General features: G+C 42.5%; 2 protein-coding genes across 29 annotated transcripts in view; both read left to right on the forward strand.

Moving 5' to 3' along the window:
* LOC117239422 overlaps positions 1-21,452 on the forward strand; it is a 168,207-nt gene that overhangs the window by 43,053 nt on the left and 103,702 nt on the right. For 24 of the 25 annotated variants that reach the window (XM_033504939.1, XM_033504946.1, XM_033504943.1 and 21 more), the window contains exon 3: positions 16,970-17,017. The exons of the other annotated variant lie outside the window; for it this stretch is intronic. In XM_033504939.1, coding sequence (XP_033360830.1) covers positions 16,970-17,017 — 48 coding nt within the window. The remainder of the gene's footprint in view (positions 1-16,969; positions 17,018-21,452) is intronic. 25 annotated transcript variants of the gene reach the window in all.
* Positions 971-11,975, forward strand: LOC117239431. 4 transcript variants are annotated; one of them, XM_033504987.1, is made up of 3 exons: positions 1,141-1,778; positions 11,252-11,344; positions 11,620-11,975. In XM_033504987.1, exons 1-3 carry the CDS (start codon positions 1,348-1,350, stop codon positions 11,636-11,638), a joined length of 543 nt encoding a protein of 180 aa, XP_033360878.1. In that variant the 5' UTR covers positions 1,141-1,347; the 3' UTR covers positions 11,639-11,975. The 4 variants fall into 4 exon arrangements, with proteins under 4 accessions (XP_033360876.1, XP_033360878.1, XP_033360879.1 ...); XM_033504988.1 differs by lacking the exon at positions 11,620-11,975 and adding an exon at positions 11,491-11,605; XM_033504986.1 differs by having other exon boundaries at positions 1,143-1,778; positions 11,695-11,975.

Genomic DNA, 21,452 nt, shown 5'->3' on the forward strand with positions numbered 1-21,452 from the left:
TCTGTGGCAGTTGAAAAAATCTAACGCATAAGGCCACAAACCCTTTTTATTTGAATATCTAACATCTATATATTTTTCTATCATGTACAATATATTAGGTTGTCCGGAAAGTATGTTTCTTTCGCAAACGTGTTTTTTACAACAGTGCACCAAGTCTGTGGAATGTCACGGTGTTTATCTCAACAAAACAAAATGCATTATACGTAATTCAAGAAAGTAATATAAAAGAAAAAACGTTGTGCGTCTATTATTTCCTGATAAAAACGAAAGAAACTTTTCGGACAACCTAATACCTTTACTACCAGCCTTTCCCTTAATTATTTACGCAAAAATTCCTTTCAAATTAAATTTACATGTTCTCAGTGCGTACAAAATTAATGTAGGTTATACAGTTTTTTAACACGCAGATTTAAAATAATAAGTATATAGTTAAATATAATTATAAACAAATGAAGCTTATTTGCTGTCTTGTTAATATTTGTTATGATACTTTTCCACATAATAATGCGAGTCGTCAGCTATTTGTTAGAATATGCACGCATTACCGTTGCTTTGTTTTCGCAAACATAACAATTCTCATCTCTACAAATGAACATGTTGATTCTTATTCATTTTACATAAATAGAAAACTAAAATCTGTTACAGCTCCGAATAAAGATGAAAGATGACATTAATTGTACTGAAAATTCATCAAAACTTATATGTCAGAAATCTTGAAATCCTGAATGTTTGCATGGGTTTAAAATAAGAGTATTTCAAAGGATATTTTGTTTATCGCATAGCAATTTTTATGTGTTAAACATAAAACAAGTAATATGACAAGACACAGTGATGATTTAAAACATTTCGTTCTAAAAACATCGACAGATTTTCTTCGTCTTTTCCGACAACCTAATATGTCCATCCGAAAATGTGAAGTTTCGTCGTTGATAGACTGCGACGACCAAATTGCCGTAACGTTGTATCGTTGGGAAGCCGAGTTCGTTGGTACAGCAGTTGCTCGTACGAATGCTACGCGAGGTCCTCGTGAAGGAAGATCGACGTCAAAGGGAGAGACGACGTGATTGGCAGCGAACCAGCAAGGGCTAATCGATGCGCGAGAAACCGGAAGCTAGAGACGGCAGCGGAAGAAGAGAAGAGGAGAGGAGAAAAAAGAGAAAAGGGAAGCAATGGAACGGAGAACGGAACGAAAGACGTTGAAGATGAAGAGAGAAGATCAGAGGTGAATGACGCAGAAAGACAGATGGAAGGGTGACAGAGTCGGCAAGGAGAGGATGGAGAGCGCGCGGACTGCAAAAGCAACGAAGAACGTCGAGTGCGAGGGAGTTGGAGGAAACGCAGAACGCCATGGAGCAGCGTGAGGAGAGAAGAGGAGCGAAGAGGAGAGGAGAGGAGAGGAAAGGAGAGGAGAGGAGAGGAGAGAAGAGGAGAAGCGAGGAGAAGAGGGTAACGCGGTGCAAGCTTGTAGGGAGCGTCAGTGTCAGTGTGCATGCGGACGGCGAGTCGGCTGGCGGTGTGGGAGTTGGCGTTGCGTCGCATCGGCAGCCAACCTGCAATTGCAACTGTGAACGCCAACTCGTAGAGCGCGAGTTTCGAACCGATCCATCGGCAGATCGAACGTGTCGACTCGAGTTCCGTCCGTTGGAGCCGACAGTGCGCGACGTTGCGGACGATGCGAGACAAGTTCGTTGCTTCGCGATCGCGGAGTGGCTGGTTCATCGAGCGAGATATTTCTGCGTACGATTGCTCCTCCGATCGATCATCCATAGGAAGCTCGTGTATGTTTTGATAGAGACAGAAGTAGAAAGAAGCGTATCGTTAAAAGAGGAAAATGTAGAGATAGGAGAGGGAGAAGAACGGGTTCTGCCATCGCGGCTCCGCCTTTCCTCTTCCGCCGCCGTCTCTGCCAACTTTTATCCGCCCCACGGTATTCTATTAAAACGCTCCTGTATCTCGTCCCATCTTCTTCTCTCGTTTCGTGCGCTCTAAACGCTCCATGTCCTTCGGTGTCGACCAGATTCAGCTAAGTGGCGAGTTTCCTCGATGGAACAGCAAGAATTGGGAATTGGCGCGCTCGACATTTCGCGCCTGTCGATTATTCATCCTCCTCTTGCTCGGCGACCGGATAGCGTAACGGACGCGAGGGTTAAATAGCGGACGAGAGACGATTCATCGCATGTGTCCTTGACCCAACTCGAAGGCGTATCCGACAGCGCTTCGGTGAACGCTCGTTATTCTTCCCTTTCCTAGTTATTTATTTATCGCTCGCGAGAGAGGCCTGCAATGTGTACGAAGAATAGAGAAATTACATGGACGTGACGATAAAATATGTACATTGTACATACGGTTATTCTCAAAAGCATTGAGAGCAGCAGTTAAGTTGTGCTACAGTGGCAATACTCTTGGGAGACAGCGTAGATGGGACGGCTGGAAAAAATAACGCTCACAGAGACGCGTTATATTTTATGAAATTACCGTTCAATCCCCCAGTGGAGCTCGGTTTTCAACCAACTTGCCATTACGTGCAAACGTATCGACTCTGTCAGCCTTCTAAGTATTCACCAGAGTGCATGATCTACAAAATGGATCAACTATATCGGATCCAGATAAATAGAACGATAGCCTATAACACGTGAAAGTGTGCTCGTGTATCTTGTTATAGTGCACGCACCGTTGCCACCCACGTCAGATACGTAGAAGCCAGATCCGTGAACTTTGCATCTGCAAATTTTTCTAAAAGCGTTCGTTCGTCCATCCTTTCAAATAAAATTACCATCGGATCAATGAATTCGTCATCGACGCTCTCGCGAACATTTTTCATCGATTCGTAAGTGCAATACGATTGTCCACGATTTGCCCAATCGAAATCTTTTCGTCGGTCTTCCGGAAAACGGACAAACGAAAATTATTCGTTGGACAAATCGTGGTCAATCGTATTCCACTTGCGAGTCGATGAAAAATATTCGCGGCTATGTCGATGAAGAATTCTTTTGTTTGATCGTAATTTTATTTTAACACGTTCACTGTCGCGTCACCCATATTCGGGTGACAGCAAAGTTTCTGATAGGGCCGCGTCATCCGTATTCGGGTGACGCTTGTTTGACTACTTGCGAAGGATCGTCGTAGGTATTTGAAAAGATATTCCACAGGGAGTAATAAAACTATTGAATTGTTATAAAAGTAATACGAAAATGGTTTATTAAGAAAATTATTCAGAATGTAAAAATTCGAAGCATTCTATACAAAGTAGAGTTTGGTCGGACAATTTGGACAATAAGTTGTTGTTTTCTTTAAATTCTCCCGTGTCTTTGATCGGTCCGTTCGACGTCTTTTATCCGCATAACATAGTTTGCACGCGCGACTAATGCTTCTTGCGAAATCATTTTTTCGAACGATGATATTAAGCTGACTCCGTCGAAGACAAGGATTTTTTGTATTTTCAGACAACCCTAATATTTATCAGCTAATAATTCTCTAAATCTTCTAATATTTACATCCTTCCTTGTTGCAATTTTCTGATACAAGTAAATATATTATTTCGTCATCAACGAACAGCTCGAACACGTCATATGGATTAACATCGCCAGGTAATTGCCTAATGAGACCGTTTGTCTCTGGAAAAAAATGATTTCTGCCAACCACAAAATTCATTTCATTCATCAAATTGAATTGTACTTTCCTCGGTATCATCAGTTCTTCTTTCTTCCTCAATCACCAATTCTTGTAAAATCTCGTCAACAGTATCTTCGTTACATTCAGTATCACTACGATTGCACTTATCAATATCCGAATCAGAATCAGACGATGTAATTCTATTTGTATTTCTATTTCTAGGAAATCTGATTTCTTCCTCATCGCTGCTATCCGAATTTGTGTAAGCCTCTTAACAGCTTTCTTTTTCACTGCTGTTTGACTCACTAAGAAATAAGTTTTCCATTTTTCTTTTCGACATTGTAACGAATTAGGGCATTTTAAGTTATCTAAAATATCGGTGGCAGTCTAGCAAAGTGCGCTTGGTACAACGGCACTCGTGGCCTGAAAGAGATTTCGTTGAAAACACGCGTGGCAGTCAACGTGTTAAAGGGCGAACGAGCGAATGTCGTTTGCTCTTTTACAAAAGTTTGCGCTTTGTCGACGCCAACTTCTCGGACCCGTAAAAAAGTCAATTGTACGCCGTTTAAATCTGTGCGATATTTTTGAACGTCTCCACAAGTATAAATTCCTAATATAATTTCCTAACGTAAATGCATCCGCTGACTACGATAACCCGAAGGTTTTACAACATGAAAATCACACGAGAAAGACACGACATAAGCGCACTCGTGTTAACTTTTTAGCCGTCGATTCGCATACGTCGTGCTGCAGTTTGGATCAAGTTACTTCGTTTAAAAATCTAGTTTTCCTGCCTAGTCGTTGTCTATGTGACGATTAAACGACGGACAAATAAGCTCTCCGACAGGTTTCTCGGCTTCTCGGTTTCCCGGCCGCGACAGACACGAGAAGGCACGTTGTATTATATTTAGACGATCGATCGGCGATCCGGTAGTTTTTACTCTGCAAATTTGCATGGACGTGGTGGTGATTTTAAAAATAAACCATTTCCCTGCTGGCAGTGCTATACGGCACGTTACGATTGTCCTTGACCCGTAGAAAGCCCATTCGGGTGGACGCGAAGTAGACTCGCGCGTTCCTTCACGCTCCAAAAGTTGCGCGTACTCGGTCGATTCGCTTTAAAATGGAACACTGAAAACAAAAAAAAAAAAACAAAAAAGAAAAAAAGAAACGAGGACGAGATCCATGGGAGGATCGTTTCCTCGATCTACGAGAATTTTCTTCCATTTCGAAGATCATCTTTGTAGGAGAACGACGTAGGTGACGTTCGACTTTGACACGCATCGAGTATTGCACGAACAAGCGAGCAACCATAAAAGAGTTGAAAATTGTCGTTCTAACTTTTGCTACGGGCTACTCTATTTCACGTTACGTTCCTCTATGAAAATGTGGTTAAATCAAAAATCCAAAGAAGAGATCATGGTTTGAGTATAATCATCGGTCGTGAATCGAGGAAAATCGTGTGCATCGTATTTGCAGGACGAAAGCTTTCGTTTCCGCTCCCTTTGGCAAGCGTGTCGATTGCGTCGGTAGAGGCGCGACGCCCGGCGTCGTCGTCGCCGCGACTCTTTTTATATCCCAACTCTCTGTTCGTTCTGATGGCGTACACCTTCGAAAAGCGCGTCTCGTCGTTTCTTTTTTTCCTCCTCCCTTTTTCATTTTTTTTCTCTTTTTCTTTGTTCATAGCATGCTCAGGGCGCAATCCTCTTTCCGCCAAATGCCCCGCGGATTCGCCTCGACGATAAAACGACGTCTGGCATCGGCAGAGAAACGCGAGAAACGCGGCGACCGTAATTAACAGCCACTAGCTTTTTTCCAATCGTTCGAAGCTGCGAGACGTTATTTTCCAACGAATGATCGTATTAAGTTTAAAATAAGTGCTCTTTTCGATTTAATCCGGTCGTTCGATTTTACGATCGATAAAAAGAAATTCTAATCGCGAAAACTTCACCAAGAGGCTGCGTTTCGGTCGTTCGTCTCGGCCACGCGAACGCAACGTTAAGATACGTTTTCGATAAACCGGGGAACACGCTTTAAGCGCTAGAAGTTATTTTATTCCTCTGTAGATGTCGCATTGGTCGCGGACGACGATTCATCTAACGATATGTCGCAAGGAAAAGGAATTTCTTGTGAGCGAAGTCGAATCGCAGTTTCCAATTCATCGCGTTTACGCGATGCTCCTGGTTGTTGGTTTTCTCGTCGCGTCCCTCTTTTCGTCTTGTGCATTCAGCGGCGTTAACGATCTCTTCTAAACTACTCGTAGGCCGGTGAAGAGGTACGGCGCGTCGCCAAGACAAAAAGAATCGTAGCGTCGCGAACGAGAAAGAACGGCAGTCAGTAAGCGGAGTGGTCTCGTTTCATTTTGCTCTTACCGCCCCTTTTCTTCTCTTCTTCCTCCTGCTACGTTTCCTTCCTTTTACCCCACCCCTCGTTCGCTAGGTTTTGTTCGTCGAGTCGCGACCAACTCGTCCGAGTCGAAACCTGGTGTCCTCTCTTCGTGCACGTCGTCTTCGCAACGTCATATCGGTTGTCCGCGCATTCAGATTAGCCTCACGAATTGGTCTTTCCAACGTCTTTGATCAAACTACGATCACCATTTGTCGCGTTAATGTTATTTTATGATGTTTCGTGGTGAAGCGCATTCGTGTTCTTGTTACGCGTTTAATTTAGCGTCAAAGCGAGTCGTAAATTTTACGTGTCTCATCTTACATTTACCGGTCTTTTATCACGAAAATTCAATGACGTTGAAAATTGACAATGACGTTCGCGTTACGAATTTACAATTTTTCTAAGAACATGGATGGCTGACAGAACTAGAAGTACTTGCCTATCTCAGTCGGTGTCAGCTTCACGACCAACTAAATGTCATGGCGTTAAATTGCGTGAAATAAGCGAGAAAAAGTGCCACGGCCTCGTGCAATGTTGTCGCAAAGCCGTTACGTTTATCCTGGTTACGCGAAGACGTACGTCACGTTTACCATCGCGTTCTACGGCCAAAATTGTTGAAACTATCACGATTCGGCTACTGATATTTCATTAGTTGCTTGTTATAAGAAGAAACGATTTTAATACGCCGTTTGGTCGATATACTGTTTGAAATACGAACCATTCGTTCTCACTTCAAAACACCTAAACAATTTCTCTTGCTAATAATGCACAACACCATGCGTTTCGTAACTCTGAACTCGATTTGAAAATTACTACGAACAGATTAATTTGGTTTAACGACCGAACATGTTGAGAGTAGCGGACTGGTGCTAGGAAGCAACTAGGGAGGAGTAGAGTTTGTAGTTTCACGGTGAACGAATTAATTTCGCAATCTTCTCGTTACATTGGTGGAAAAGAAGAGACAACTTGTCGTTCGTTGAGACAAGGGAAAAAAGCAAGTGGTAGAAGTGGTGCGACGAGGAGACGCGAGAAGCACAAACGAAGTTAAGCTCGTGGAAAGACTCGTCTCCAATTATCCAGCGTGGCACGAGTGTCGACCGAGTTGCGACAGAAAACGCGACGCTGATTCCCTTCGTCCAATTACTTTCGAAACAGTCCTCTCCGTATCAATTTCGAATCTGCGTTCTACTTTGAAAGATCATTAGAGTTTCGTAGATTCCAGCTTGCCGGTTACGCGCTGATAAAACTCCTTTCGCAAGAATTTGTCGAATATAGCACGTCGTGAAACGCGATACACGCTGTCACTGTCGGGTAAATCTTTCTTCTCCGAAACTCTTTCTCTCGACGTTCTCGACGGTAGCAGGATTGCGCTTTGACTCAGAAACTTCTAACAATCACGATATATCAAAGCTGTGAAAATAAGTTGTCGTTATAAAAATCCGATACCGTTTACGGTCTCCGCGCACCACACGCGCGCTCTACACGGTAACGTGAAACACCCGGTATAACTCGATTTTCTGATGCTTTCGTCCAATATGAAGCATAACGTGCTTTCATTTGGCCGAATATGTCCAGTAGCAGCGGAAATTACCCGAATTTGAATATTGCAAGCATATTTTATGATATTGGGAATGCGTTGCGAACAGCGTTAGTCAGATCGGCTAACTACCAAACTGACGGAATAAAGTTATTTGCGGTTAATTAAGGCCGTTAGTCAACTGAGTCGCCTCTCGTTTGTTTCACTTGCTTTCTTCTCTCATGTGGCTGAATATTTAGCTGCTATACATCCACCTGAACTTTCTCGCTTTGTTTTCACCCTAAGACCAGCGCCAGTACACATGGTCACGATGTTCGATCGGCACGCGCCACTGCCAGAAGCAGAACGTAAAGAAGGAAGGCGCGCCATCACGCTTCTTTAGCTTCCAATGGATCCTGCCGGAAGTCAGAGACGTTTCTAGATTTACGCGTTGCGTCATCTATCGTATTTTAAGGCTTGCACGCATGCACGCACGCACGCATATTAGCACGAACAGATGGCAGCACGCAAGCCGCACCATAGCCACAAGGTGTAAGAACACCACGGATTGATCACATCCTGCCCGATCGGTTTATTCTTCACCGACCAGTAATCGGATATCGCGGCTCTTCTTTCGGCATCTCGCGTAACGCGCACCGTGCAAGAAAACGCGAAGCTTTCAACGATCGTTGGGTTTCTGCCAGCGTCAACCGCAAGAAGAGAAAGTTAAATACTCAAGGGTGCCATAAATTACGTTCTGTTCAAGTTTATAGACCTACTTAAGAAGCAGTCATTTTGTATCGCACAACACATTCTACTTTTCGGTTAATTGTTTACGAGTAGACTTCCATGATTTTTTGATACATTGTAGAAATCAACATTTTGCGCTACCATCTCCTATATTTATTCCACTATATTGCACTATATTTCCTATACGTATAACCGCCGCTCGGTCTTCATTTCCGAGATATTGGGAAAAACAGCAATGGTCGGTATCGTACAGCGAATTCTACCTGCAATTGTGCGCTAGTATTAATCGGCGGGTGCCTTACAGCGGCCGGATAAAATAACAATTTACCTGAACCTAAATTCTTATCTCTTGCTTATATAGATTTTGTATGGATTCATTTATATGGATTTATATGGATAGATTTATATGGATAATTGTACGTTGAATTCACTATAATGGTAGCGACAGATTTCTGCGATTCTCTCGGAAACCAAGAACGAGCGACGGTTAGATGTATAGGAAAAAGGTGTGCAAAATGTTGACTTCTCTAACGTATTTAAAAATCATCGAAGTCGGTACGCTAGATGTATCTCGTGTCAACACCACCTAATGACAAAATCCGTAATCACTTAGTTACCGACCCAATAATATAAAAATGCAAGTAATTACCGACATTTATTTCTTATAGAATTATTATCAATTTTGAAGAACATTATACGAATTACATTTTGAAGCTTTATTTGCGTGATAATCAGATAGTAGAATCAGCAAAGTTTTAGCAATAAAATGTTTCGATAAAAGATTAAGAACAAAAATGTACAATTTATCTTCATAATGTATATATTAAATATTAAAGTTTTTATCAAAAATGAAAGCTACGCTAAGACTTTTGGGCGTGAATGTACATCACCGGTAAATTTTAGTTTAATTCCAAGAAAACCTTTTTCAATTTACTGTGCGTAATTCAAACCACAAATAGTACTTGGGATAATTCCGATTGGTTAATTACGGCCTTTGCAGTTTGCCGAATACACCTGGCCGGGCTTGCAGAACAGCGATCGATTGTTCTCTCTCGTTCCGACGTTTTCGACGGACCCGTTATTAGTCCGTAATTAACGTTATTACGAGGAAACGCGCGTTTATGGTAATCGGCATGAAACCGTACGACACCAACACTACACTCGCGTTGCTTATTCTGGCGAGGAGATTATTCCTGCTCGACTTACACGCGATGTATAATCGGTGGCGGATCGTCGAGAATCTCGGCTAGTTTTTCCAACCACTTCGCCAACCTTTGCTCTATCCCGCGTTTCTCGTTCGGTAAGCCTCTTAACCGAGAGTCGAACGCGGAAAGAAAGTCGCTGACTCGAGAACAGACGTCGCTAGCTTCTCCCTGCGTCTGTTGCAAACTTCAGCTTAATCGCCACTTAAGAGTCACGTGATCGCGCTTCGTTCTGCGATTTCGCAAATTGCCACGAGGAAACGTTCGCTCGTCTCATCGTCCTACCGCGCCCTACATCCTTCACGAGAGATGTTGTCGAAAGTTATCGATTCTCGTCATATCGCTCGCAAACATCGTGCAACATCGTCTTTCCTTGAATAACGAACGGACCAGTGGATTCGGAGAAGATTTCGCTTGCAGTGGAGAACCATAATCGAACTCGAATTAACGGTACATCGAGCCGAGTAGAATATTTTTGAAACGCACAGTATAGAATGCAGTATACAGTTACGCTCTTTTATAATCTCCGCTTGTATCACGAAAGCTAAGTAACGGTTTTTATCTGGCTCTAACGTTCACCGCGATAAAAACTGACTGGCGTGAAAGGCTCAGTTGTTAGTTCAGTGGTGCGCTTGACTGTAGGATCAGCCAATTAACCAAATCGTCGGCTGCATGATAATGACGATTAAAGGGCAACGAATGGTTCGATGGACGATAGGCCGGCACAATGGACACGCCGCTTAACCCAGTTCCAAGACGAATTTCGGCCGGTCGTTTATGGAAATCCAGCGTTGGCGCGCAGTTGCGCGAATTCCAGCCACCGAATTACATCGAATTTGAGGTGGCGGAAGCGCGCGCGTCATCGCCACCCCCTGGCCACCGCCGCCGCCCCAACCCCATTAGTCTCCGGGTGTACGGGCTGGCCCGCAAAATGCCTCTCGCGTAATTGCGAATTGCCATCGTTGCGTTCGACGATCGATTTCCGTGAGAGCGCAACGAGGTGATTCGTCGTTGTTCCTCCACCGAACCGGGTTACTAGTTAATTTCATGTCGTTCGCAGCACAGCGGATCGTATTACGTTTCGTAACAACGTTCAATTTAAGCTCAGCCCGATATCTCTGAATTTCGTTTATCCCGATATACGATTAACCGCGATTCTCCTCTTCCTGCTTTGTTACTTTGATCTCTGCCGCGCCCTTCCACCCCGTGTCCACGTCCAACCGCTCTTTCTATTTCGCTTCAATTATTGCGTTTCCTTCCACCAGAGTAAATTGCCTCGACCCGATGGGAAAATTTCAACGTTTTAACGACGCTGGTAGCGGTCGGAAGACGCGTTTCTCCATACTGAAACTAATCTCTGCAGCCACTTTGCCTTTAGCCCTTTACTACCTGCACGTGTACGATAGATTCCGCGGCACAAATTCACCAGCGCACGGATCACAGATACGTTCAGTCGTATCTCTTTGGTTCACGAGGTTGCCTCGAGAACACGACTATAGAGCGACGTGGGCTTAAACTTGCGACGTAGAGACAATTAATTTTACGCGTCACTGGATTTGAGAGGTACTTGATCGTAATTACGAACGACGTATGTTTCTTTACGGTTCGATCGCTTCGCTTCGAGCGGATCTTCGACTGAGAAACTTTCTCCCTTTGAAACTGCCGAAGTTCTCGCTCGAGATATAAGATTGTATCGCACGGTGCAGGCTACCTTACTTTACGTCTTTTTGGACACCTACTCAGTTTCGACGTTTGAAATAAACTCCTCCTTTCTTACGATTAGACTTAAATCGATAAATGTGAGAAACGACGAAGTATTGAAAAATCTTTTGCCCTACATATTAAAAACTTCGTTAGGTAGCTCTCGATTATCAAGGTAAACGACACACTACTCATCCATAAACTGGACACAGATTGCTGATAAAGAAATATCGATTGACCGTTTAGTTATTAAATATTAATCAGAGGTTAGGAGATTTTTGTATTTTCGTTACTATTCTTCTATGATTCGTTACTTGATAGAATTTGAAATAATATATACGGAGAAATGAACGCGAGAATGAACATCGCTTGATAAATTTGTTCGTCGTCCCATCGTCATTGGCATCTGACGTTCGAAATGCCGCGCAAAATCGCGATTCTCGATTGTAGTTGGTCGAGCGGCCGATAGAGGGCAGGACCGCGAGGGCGAACCAATGCCGGGAGTAAAAAACCGTTTTCCATCAGATTGACCGGGTTTCAAGGGCCGCGTTAGTGTTTGTGGTGGTGATGGTGGTGGTGGTAGTGGTCGAGAAAATCGAGTGGTTACGGCGGTGTCGATCGATCGTCGGAATTCCCGGCTGCTATTCGGACAGGTTGTCTTTCACGGAACGATGAGACCATCCGCCTATCGATAACCGATCGTCTCGATACGCCGCCGCGTGGGTGCATCTAGTGCGAAAAAGTGAACAGGATCCTTGTCCGGGATATACCGCTCGTTCGAGTGTCGAGTCGCAAGACAGAATGTGCAGCAAGTGCAGCGAATGTTGCCAGGGATCTAGGCACAGCGTGGATGCTAGCCCCACGCCAGGATCAGATTCCGAATCTTCAGGTAACCATAGTGGCGCTTCCTAAGAATTTCGCGGTTAACCTCAAATCTATTTATTTTCACCTACTTTTACAACAAGAGGCGTAACCAAATTTTTAACGCAGCTTTCGTGTAAATGCTTTTACGATACTTTTTAAGATACACGAAAAAAGAAATATAACAGGAAGCATTGTGAATGGTTAAAGCTAACGTCAAACAATTTCTTAATATTACAAACGTTGTCCTTGATTGCCTGTGAGATATATTCGTCGAATCAGTTCTCCGATTCCGTAGTAACTTTTGGCACGTAATCAGGATGACTGGCATTCTATTATTCTTCGTCGTCACAAGCAGATAAAAAGAAAACATTCGTGACGATAAAAAATTGTTTAGATTCTGCGAAATATTTCTGTTACGTGTATTTTTTCTCTACCTTAACGCTGGCGACGATAAATAATAATTTACGCGAAATCTGCAGTTATCGGTTCGGTTTTTCTGTTCTCAAAAAGTCGGACGTATTTGAAAATTGCGCGCGTTATGGGATTACAGACGACCGATACGAAAGAAAACGACTCGTTTGTTTCTTCCGCTAGCTTTATCTAACGGAGAGTGAAAAAAAGTGTTCGGCGAGAAGTTTCACGAAACGCAAGAATTTCTCGCGCATCCGCCTAATCTCCGCTCGAGTCTTCTCGTCCCCATGCGGGGGTCTGATCGGTAGAAACACGGACGCGAATATTTCCTGCGAAGAGAACACTACGTATCTAGGGACTTTCTCTAGGATCTCAGTCAAACTTTTAATCTCTCGTTGTTGGAGTCTATGCAATGTACATACAGGGTGTCTCGTAACACGTGGGCAGTATTTCAGACTAGGGATGTTCGATTCCGATTCTCCAGATAATCAAATCTCTACAGTTTCCACCCGAGCCGATTCTTTGTTTTAAAAATTGAGAATTGAATATTTTTAGCGTTACTAAGGAAGGTTCCTCGCCGCAACTACTCGACTGAAGGCTAGCACGGACACGTGCAGTAATTTCGCTTGATAACTTTATCGTGGTTCAAGTGTGTACAGTCATGGTATTTCATGCTTACGTACATTTGCTCGAAAGATACACGAATATCTTTTTGCTTTCCTAATTATACGATTGAATCTATATGTAAGAACGCGGTTTACGCTTATTTACAGTTTAACATTTCCAGAGATTAACCTCTTAGGTACGGCGGAATTACGCGTAAGAGATACAGCACTGCAACGTGCGACGGATAATTTTCTTCTTTACGCAAGCACATTGCAATGATGATTTTAATAACTAAATTATCATTTTTCTTAGCGATATGATGCATAGACTTTAACTTTAATAATTTACTTTAATAATTAAGAATACAATTGTGTGCGATATATTTTAATGCACGGTACGACACATAGACCCACGTCACAATTTTCATACTCATAGTATGATAGTGTTTTTAAAATTGCTCTTCGTTTTCTATTTTGAAGCGACATTTTGAGATTGGAGATTCTACAAAATTATAAGAACACGGATCAGCATGTTAAAAACAGCATCTAACAATGGTATATTTAAATTAACGAAAAGCAACAATTGATACCTAGCACTGGCGTACCAAAAACAAAGTCTATACAGGGTGCTTGGTAACTGGTGGTACAAGTGGAAAGGGGGTGATTCTACGCGAAAAAAGAAGTCGAAAATATGGAATAACAATTTTTCGTTTGGGGCTTTGTTTTCGAGAAAATCGACTTTGAATTTTCGCTCGGTACGCGTGCACTTTATCGCGTCTCGTTATAACGGATCTCACTGTAGATCGTTGTCTTGATGGAAAAATTTAAAAAAAGAAGATTAAAAAAATGTTTATTCTATATTTTCGACTTCTTTTTTCGCGTAGAATCACCCCCTTTCCGCTTGTACCACCAGTTACCAACCACCCTTTATATTCTGTCTGTATATTGCTAACACTGTTATAAAACGTTGCTAGACAAATGACAAATTAAGAATTAAGACAAATGAAAAAGATCATTTAGTTCAGACGGTGAGCGTATCCGCCAGCAGAATGAGCCATTATAGTGGCGCGTAGTGCCTAAGAGGTTAAAAGATACTCATTTAGAAAGCTGTGGTCATCTTCGATTTCGATGATTCGTTAATACGTTGTTGAGAGGACATGATACTGAACAACTTTCTCCTACACGTATAACCGTCTTAGTTATCGAGATATTTGCAAAGAACTGTCGATACCACTAATTCTGTCTAGAATCGTACATCCGTGACACAGTACGCGTTTCTAGCGGCCTCTTCACGGCGGCTGGATAAAGTAACGCCCAACCGTAACCTAACACCTATCTTTTGTTTCTGTTTATATCAATTCCTTGATGTCGATTTTCTGGGACTTTTAAAAGAGTCTGTTCTTACGATTTCATTTGGAATTGATTTTTTAAAGCGAGTCGAACATCCTACAATATTCGAATACTGATTCACCATCCAAGAACGATGGAGGCAGGTTGCGATATAAACTGGTACGAGAAATACGTATTTATCGTACTTTGAAAATACGCAAACATTTTCTTCCAAACGATAAACTCGCGTTTATGCGCTCTTTCATCGTTCATGAATGATGAATCAGCCCTTGAAATATCGCCCACTTGTTACGGTGATTAAGAATAAAAATTGCGAAAATTTCATTCGACCATTCATGTTTCTCGCCGCGTACCAACTTTGATGCTATAAAGTAGGTGGTTTTAGAAACATTGCGCTTTCTGACGCATCAATGTACCTGTTTTCCTACAGGTTATGATACTGACGGTAACGAGACTCTCTTCCGGCGGTCGCGTATGAACGAAAAGAGGATCGCTTAGGCGACACGAAAACGGCGACGCGTCCGTATCGTAAACGAGGTTACGAGGAGCGCGAAACGACGAAAGGGTTGAAAGGAGGAGAGCAGAGAAAAAGCTAACGCGAGCGGCATAGCCTCGAGCCATCCTTTTCCTCCCCTCTTCTCGTCCCATTCCCTCTTTCATTCCGTAAATACACCGACCTTTTGACTTTTAGATTTTGCAGGACTTTCAGAGGGAAAGAGAGTTTATCGGAGGGCGTTTTCGCGCGAGATGTTTGTCATGGAAATCTTGCTATCTGGCAGAGCGCTTTTATTAAAACGTTGTCTCGATTTTATTAAATCCCAGATGCTTGTAAAAGGCCATCGTATCAGCGTCTCGCGTCTTGACCGCGTCGTGAAAAGTGCCTTTCCTATGCCAGCGTTTTCAATATACCGAGAAAAATCGAAATAAATCTTAATCCTATTTGGAACACAGGTCCGCGAGGATGAAAACGTAGCTGACTATTCAGCTGACCGAGAGAATAAAAACGATTAAAACAAACGGGTTTGCTCACCGCAGTGAAACGACCAGCAGCTGTACGCGCCCTCTACCCTAACCTAACTTGATAGTCAGCCGAATAGTGTTTTTTTTTCTTTTTTAATATTTATTAAAATTACAATCAATTCTCGCGTTGAGAATTTTCAGTAATTTTTCTGGCGTGGCGCGGTAACATGGCTAATTATTTATAATAAGTTAATACTTATTATAGATAAGTATAATTTGTACGTAAGTGGTCAGCCGAATAGTGAGCTACGTAACGTGACCTAAACCTGACTGGCTATGCTTTTACTCTGAGAATTTGCGCAGGTCCTGGCCACGGGGACAAGCGGTCCGCTTCGCGGATTAACCCTGCAACTCTGGGAAAATGGGTCGACAGGGTCGATAAATTTAAATTCATATCTCCCGCGTGGCTAAGAATGCGGAAGTAGCGAGAACGCTGGATCCTTATAAATTTACGCGATGCATAGACCGTCGTCCCTCTGCAGAAACGGCGTGTTCTGTTCCTGAAATATGCAGGATGCATATATATGTACCTAGCTCGTGCAACCAGCACACGTACTCGCCCTTACGTTCATGGGTGCAACTAAGCGCCGCGCTCCCCATTTCTATCTCGCTCTGCTCTCCTCCCTTCTCCTTGCTTCTCGAGTTGCGAGGTTTCAGCTGTGCTGGCAGCCGTTGCCGTCGAGCACCGAATAATTTTCAGGCAAACGACTCGCCTTCCAATTATCCCCGCGAGCGAGCTAGTCACGTTGGAAGGAAGCGTACGTAGGATGATCAGAAATTAAGGTTCCTTGACTAATATATGTAATAGAGCCTGCCACGTGTACATGAATTAATAGACGATGAGAATGGCTGAATAATAATGGAACTTTTAGGTAACGTGGTATTGGAAACTGTCAACGATGTACGTAATATACACGTATTATGATATATTGGGTTGGCAACTAAGTGATTGCGGATTTTGTCATTACCAGCGAATGACAAAATCCGCAATCACTTAGTTGCCAGCATGCCTAGCTGTTAATCCTTGCCAATTCTGACCCACGCTTTCAAGAGCGTCGAACATTTACAAACTATCCAGCAAATTGAAGTTGGACAATTATAGTTCCGTTTTTGTACAACTAGCGAATAATGGCGAAACTTGGCGAAACAGTGAACCTTAGTTTCTTATTATCCCTGGTGAATTATCGTTTGATCCTGCGATGGGATTAAGGGAGCTTTCGTCAGAACTCTCGGTTGCCAGATATCGTTGATCAGTCAAGATTCCAGGCTACCTTTCGGTGCTCGAAACTCGACAGCTCGATCGCATCTCGCAAGTTTTCAAAGCTCTCGCAAGAAGGTATATTCATCGACCAATTAGGAGAAGTTTGTCGCGCGCTCGCCAATTAAATTCGAATCCAATTAGCATCGTACACGGCGAGCTAACGAAACGCCGCAAGACCCAACTTTTCGAAACCGTTCTTTTGTCTATCGTTTTTTAGCGCGTTCGTCGACGATCTTCTCGTTTCGTAGCTTCCACGCTAATAGACTCGTATCTCCTTTTATTGTTGCAGAGGAAGAGTGGAATTCGGATGGCAAGGGTCGACAGTCCAACGACATCGGTGAGTCAGTCTTTTTCCTCGTCTTCGAGAATTCGGTCGAGCACTCGTCTCGTTCTTTTGTATAGGAAGCGATGGTTTAGCGAAGTCGTGGAAAAAAACATGTCAAGTAGGGTCATTAACTGATCGCGTAATTACCTTTGTTATCTCTGCGAAATATACCCGCAGTTGCGCTAAACGTTCTTATAGCTTCTACAGTGAGAGTAAAGAACGAGGTTCGTATATATATTTAATTACGTTTTTCATTGATTTACATTCCCACGTATTTCATAGCTTTTCAAACAACTTTCAACTTATGCAACACACGTGTAAGATACTCGCTTTCCACTGTCACTAACACACGCAGATTTGTTTGAAATTTGACCTGTGTAATTACCAGGCTCGAATGGAACTTCGAAATTATACGATAGTCGGCAGGCTAGAAATCTGCTGGAAACAATTTGCGTGTGTTGGACAGATTTTTTATACGGCCAACTTTGTACGAGTTGCAGGCTGTCGAAACTTGAGAAGGGCTAAACGAAATGAAATTAAGAAACACGACGATTCCGTGACCATTTACAATCCAGCTGCATGCGTTACAAAAAAACGTTGCGTGAGAACGTTGTAGATGTTGCTTAGTCTTTTCGCATACATAGATATATCGATGGATAGATGGCAGACTTACGAGTGGTGAACGTGTGGCTTAAATTTCAATCCTCCGATGATAAGATGGCGCGCTACTAAAAGCAGATCCTTCGTTCTTTTTCACAGAGATATAAAGATAGAGAATACGAGCCATATGTTACCCTACAAGTGGATGCTATATGGCAGTAGAAAGAGAACGCTGCACAGAAGCGTCTTTTGTTCTTGTCTGATCAAGAAGAATACGCACCGACGTTGCTCGTTGATCGATCTTACACTCGCGTATTTGCTGTGCGAATGTGCATGCATTGTTAAAGATCTCTATGCAGCATTTTCTTTTTATTCCTTTTTATTCCTGTCGCTTTTTGCGCTCGCGTGCTCTGTCTTTATATCTCTGCAGTATTTTCTCTCCGTTTGTTTAAATCAACTAATTTATTTACGTCCTAAATATTCGATAGCTTTTAACAGCGTTAAAATTTTTGTAATTGAAAAAAATGTTCTTCGAGAGCCACCCTATCCACGAGTGGTCTTTTCTCTCGTTAAGAGGCTTCAACGACTCTCGATGGTACTACGCTCTGTATTTTAATCGAAGAACCTTGTAGGTCGACCGATGGAATCGCTGTGTTCTTTAAACGACGCATGCGACTATATAGTAGAGAAAACTTACGCAAATTTCCCATACGATTTCCTAAAAATCATCAATTTTATGTCCAACTCTATTTACCATTACACAATACCGACTGATATACACTGTACACTGTATACTTGGTGAGATAAAATCTTTTGTACAGTGGTAGCTACGAGCACACCTTCATAGAAGATGATACACATAACACTCCTGTGCATTTTTAGAACTTCCACCCGTGCGTTGAAGCGGTCAATAATTTCCCCTTGATTTAATTTCCTTTTATTTCTTTTTAATTTTCCCGGGCAAAATGATAAAAGTGGCAGTGTCATTTTTACGTACCACCGTACACACAGCGATATATGGTACTTTACTTTTATCTTTTCTGGAAGAAAATTTCGTCGCGTGAATTTTTTTATACCGATCGATTTGAAAACATCGAAGGAAATTTCTGAATAATTGTTTTTCGCCTCGTGTCCGTTTGAACATCGGCGATCGTATGGATATTGGACCTATCGTCGGTTGGACGTATGAAAATTCTCAATTTTCTATTTATCGGCTAGATCGTTCCGTTTTCTTGACAAATTAGCGGTGATTTTGTCCTGCGCAAACTGAGATCTGTCGCACAAGTTTTACCAGCCGGTGTTTAACCAATTAACTGCGGAATTTACTTTTAGAAATTTCTCATGGAGTTAGGTTATGGAGTGCGTAAATAAATAGAAGCAACGACGAGTATATACGTCAAACGTAGCGGAATAGTTTTTGTTTGACGTGTATACTCGTCAAACGCAGTTAACTGGTTAAATAGGTAGGTAGGCGTTAGGAGCTTAACTTAACCCCTGGAATCGACGCGGCGTTTGTCGGGTTTCCTCAGGTTCGAATTTCAGCCCCGGCCACGGCATCGGCCACTTCTCCCTTCCGGCTGCTCTTCGGCGCGCGAAAGGGATACGTCAACCGCCCTTCCTTCCTTCTCGTTAACTTCACCCCGGGCCACGTTTTGCCTTTTTCCTCTTTTTCTTTCTTTTGCAGCTCTGTCTGCGCAACGTCGCCGCCTCTTTTCCAACCGTTTTTTCAGGCTGCAACCCGACGTCTCGACGTCGAAGCGTGCTCGTAATTCGCACCACTCAAACACCGCGTTAACGTAAACGCGATTTTAAACGGACTTTCGACGTATTTAGTGGCAGTGTATTCAGTACAAAGCGCGCTTCCCAGTTTCCAGGAGTTTCTCGGAATTTGGAATTAGACGTAGTCTGGTTCAAAATATAGCGAATCCGTGAACCAAAGCCTTAAGAATTCGGATTGATTGTTTCAAAGTTTCGTAGAACGAAATCAAAGGAAGGCTTTTTATGGTTATACAGGGTGGTTGGTAACTGGTGGTACAAGCGGAAAGGGGGCGATTCTACGCGAAAAAAGAAGTCGAAAATATAGAATAAACATTTTTCGTTTGAGGCTTTGTTTTCGAGAAAATCGACTTTGAATTTCCGCTCGGTACGCGTGCACTTTATCACGTCTCGTTATAACGGATCTCACTGTAGATCGTTGTCTCGATGGAAAAATTTAAAAATGTTAAGGTAAAGAAAGGATTCGGAAATACGAATAGTTTACTTTATTTCACACACAACAGCTATACATATATATTACACTCTGAAGACCTCGATAACCTCCTTGCACGCACGCTTGTTCTCGACCGACTCTTCCAGATTCTTCTAACATCTGGCAACAGTCTTTTGTCTCCACTAAGACCTGGACGCCCTCTAACGCTTACACACACATTCACATGTACAGTGTAAATGTATCATCTACCCAACAAAAAAAAAAAAGAAGTTTATTCTATATTTTCGACTTCTTTTTTCGCGTAGAATCATTTCCTTTCCGCTTGTACCACCAATTACCAACATTTCATTTCTTGTATTTTAATTACTGTTTCGAACAGTTTGAGTATTTTCCTGTGTGTAAGTAACGATTACCCTGTTCACTGTTTGACACGTACACACCAGCGCTGCTGTTTGTGTTTCTCTATTTTTGAAATTTTCTATTCGCTATTATTTAAATTTTCAACTATATGGCAATTTTCTCTAGTTGTTAAACTACATTTTTGATGGTACGCACCGTCTGATGGAAGATTCAAGTGTGAGTCACCGGTGGTGCACGCTGCCTGATGGCACACTCGAGCGTGAGCCACCGGTGGTGCACGCCGTCTGATAGGAAACTCGAGCGTAAGCCACCGGTGGTGCACGCTGTCTGATGGGAAACTCGAGCGTGAGCCACCGGTGGTGCACGCCGGCGTGAACGTGTTAATACGTCATACTTGTAATTTAATCGACTTTGATACGAAGCATCGTTTTTAATCATTAGCCTGTCGTTAATTCTATGTTCTTAGTAGACATCAACTGTTTGTTCATTCGTTAACAGTTACAATGGTCACTTAAAAAGTTATCGTGCAAGAAGTTGACTGTTCTGATTAAAAAAACTTTCATTACGAAGAGCCATTACCAACGATCCAAACTTTTTTCATTACTGGTAATCATTATCGATGACGGAATTTTGTTTTGCTTACGAATAACCATTATCGACGACGGAAATTGAATTTTCGTTGCCGGTAAAATGATCGAAATTTTGTTCCGTTACCGACAACCATTATCGACGAGCCGAATTTTATTGTTGGCGAAAAAAAATGTTAATCGTTCATGATGGTCATTCATAATTAGGAGAGTTGAAGGTCATATCGTTTAATCGTTTTGTATTTTGAGAAATTTCTTACTGAAGAATTCTTTGTAAAAAAAAAATGCTTAAAATAACGGTTATTTTGGATGTCTGATTCTCAGAAATAATTGGACGTTGTTAATAAAAATCGATTAAAATGTCCATATACCTATCCGTGATAGCGTGAGTTTTAAATTGACATCGCGATACGTCAGATGCGTGTTTAATTCGAGGAACACGACTAGCAATCGAATCGGACGTTCTTAACACCGAAAAGCGGATTTCGATGAGAACGAGGCTCGATGTGATCGAACTTAGCCCCGTTCCTCTCACTTTGTTTCTTTCGTACCATCCAGCTTTGAGCGTGCAACCGGAAGTAACACAGCAAAGCCACCAGCAGCGGGTATAACTAGCTACGCAGAGATGTCGCTTCAACCGGGTAAACGAATTAAAACGGGTATTTCCGTTGACGCTTATCTTTCCACGTTC

Source organism: Bombus vosnesenskii, unplaced genomic scaffold (genome assembly GCF_011952255.1).
Source record: "Bombus vosnesenskii isolate JDL3184/JDL3185 unplaced genomic scaffold, Bvos_JDL3184-5_v1.1 scf7180000013991, whole genome shotgun sequence".
Lineage (NCBI taxonomy): Eukaryota > Metazoa > Arthropoda > Insecta > Hymenoptera > Apidae > Bombus > Bombus vosnesenskii.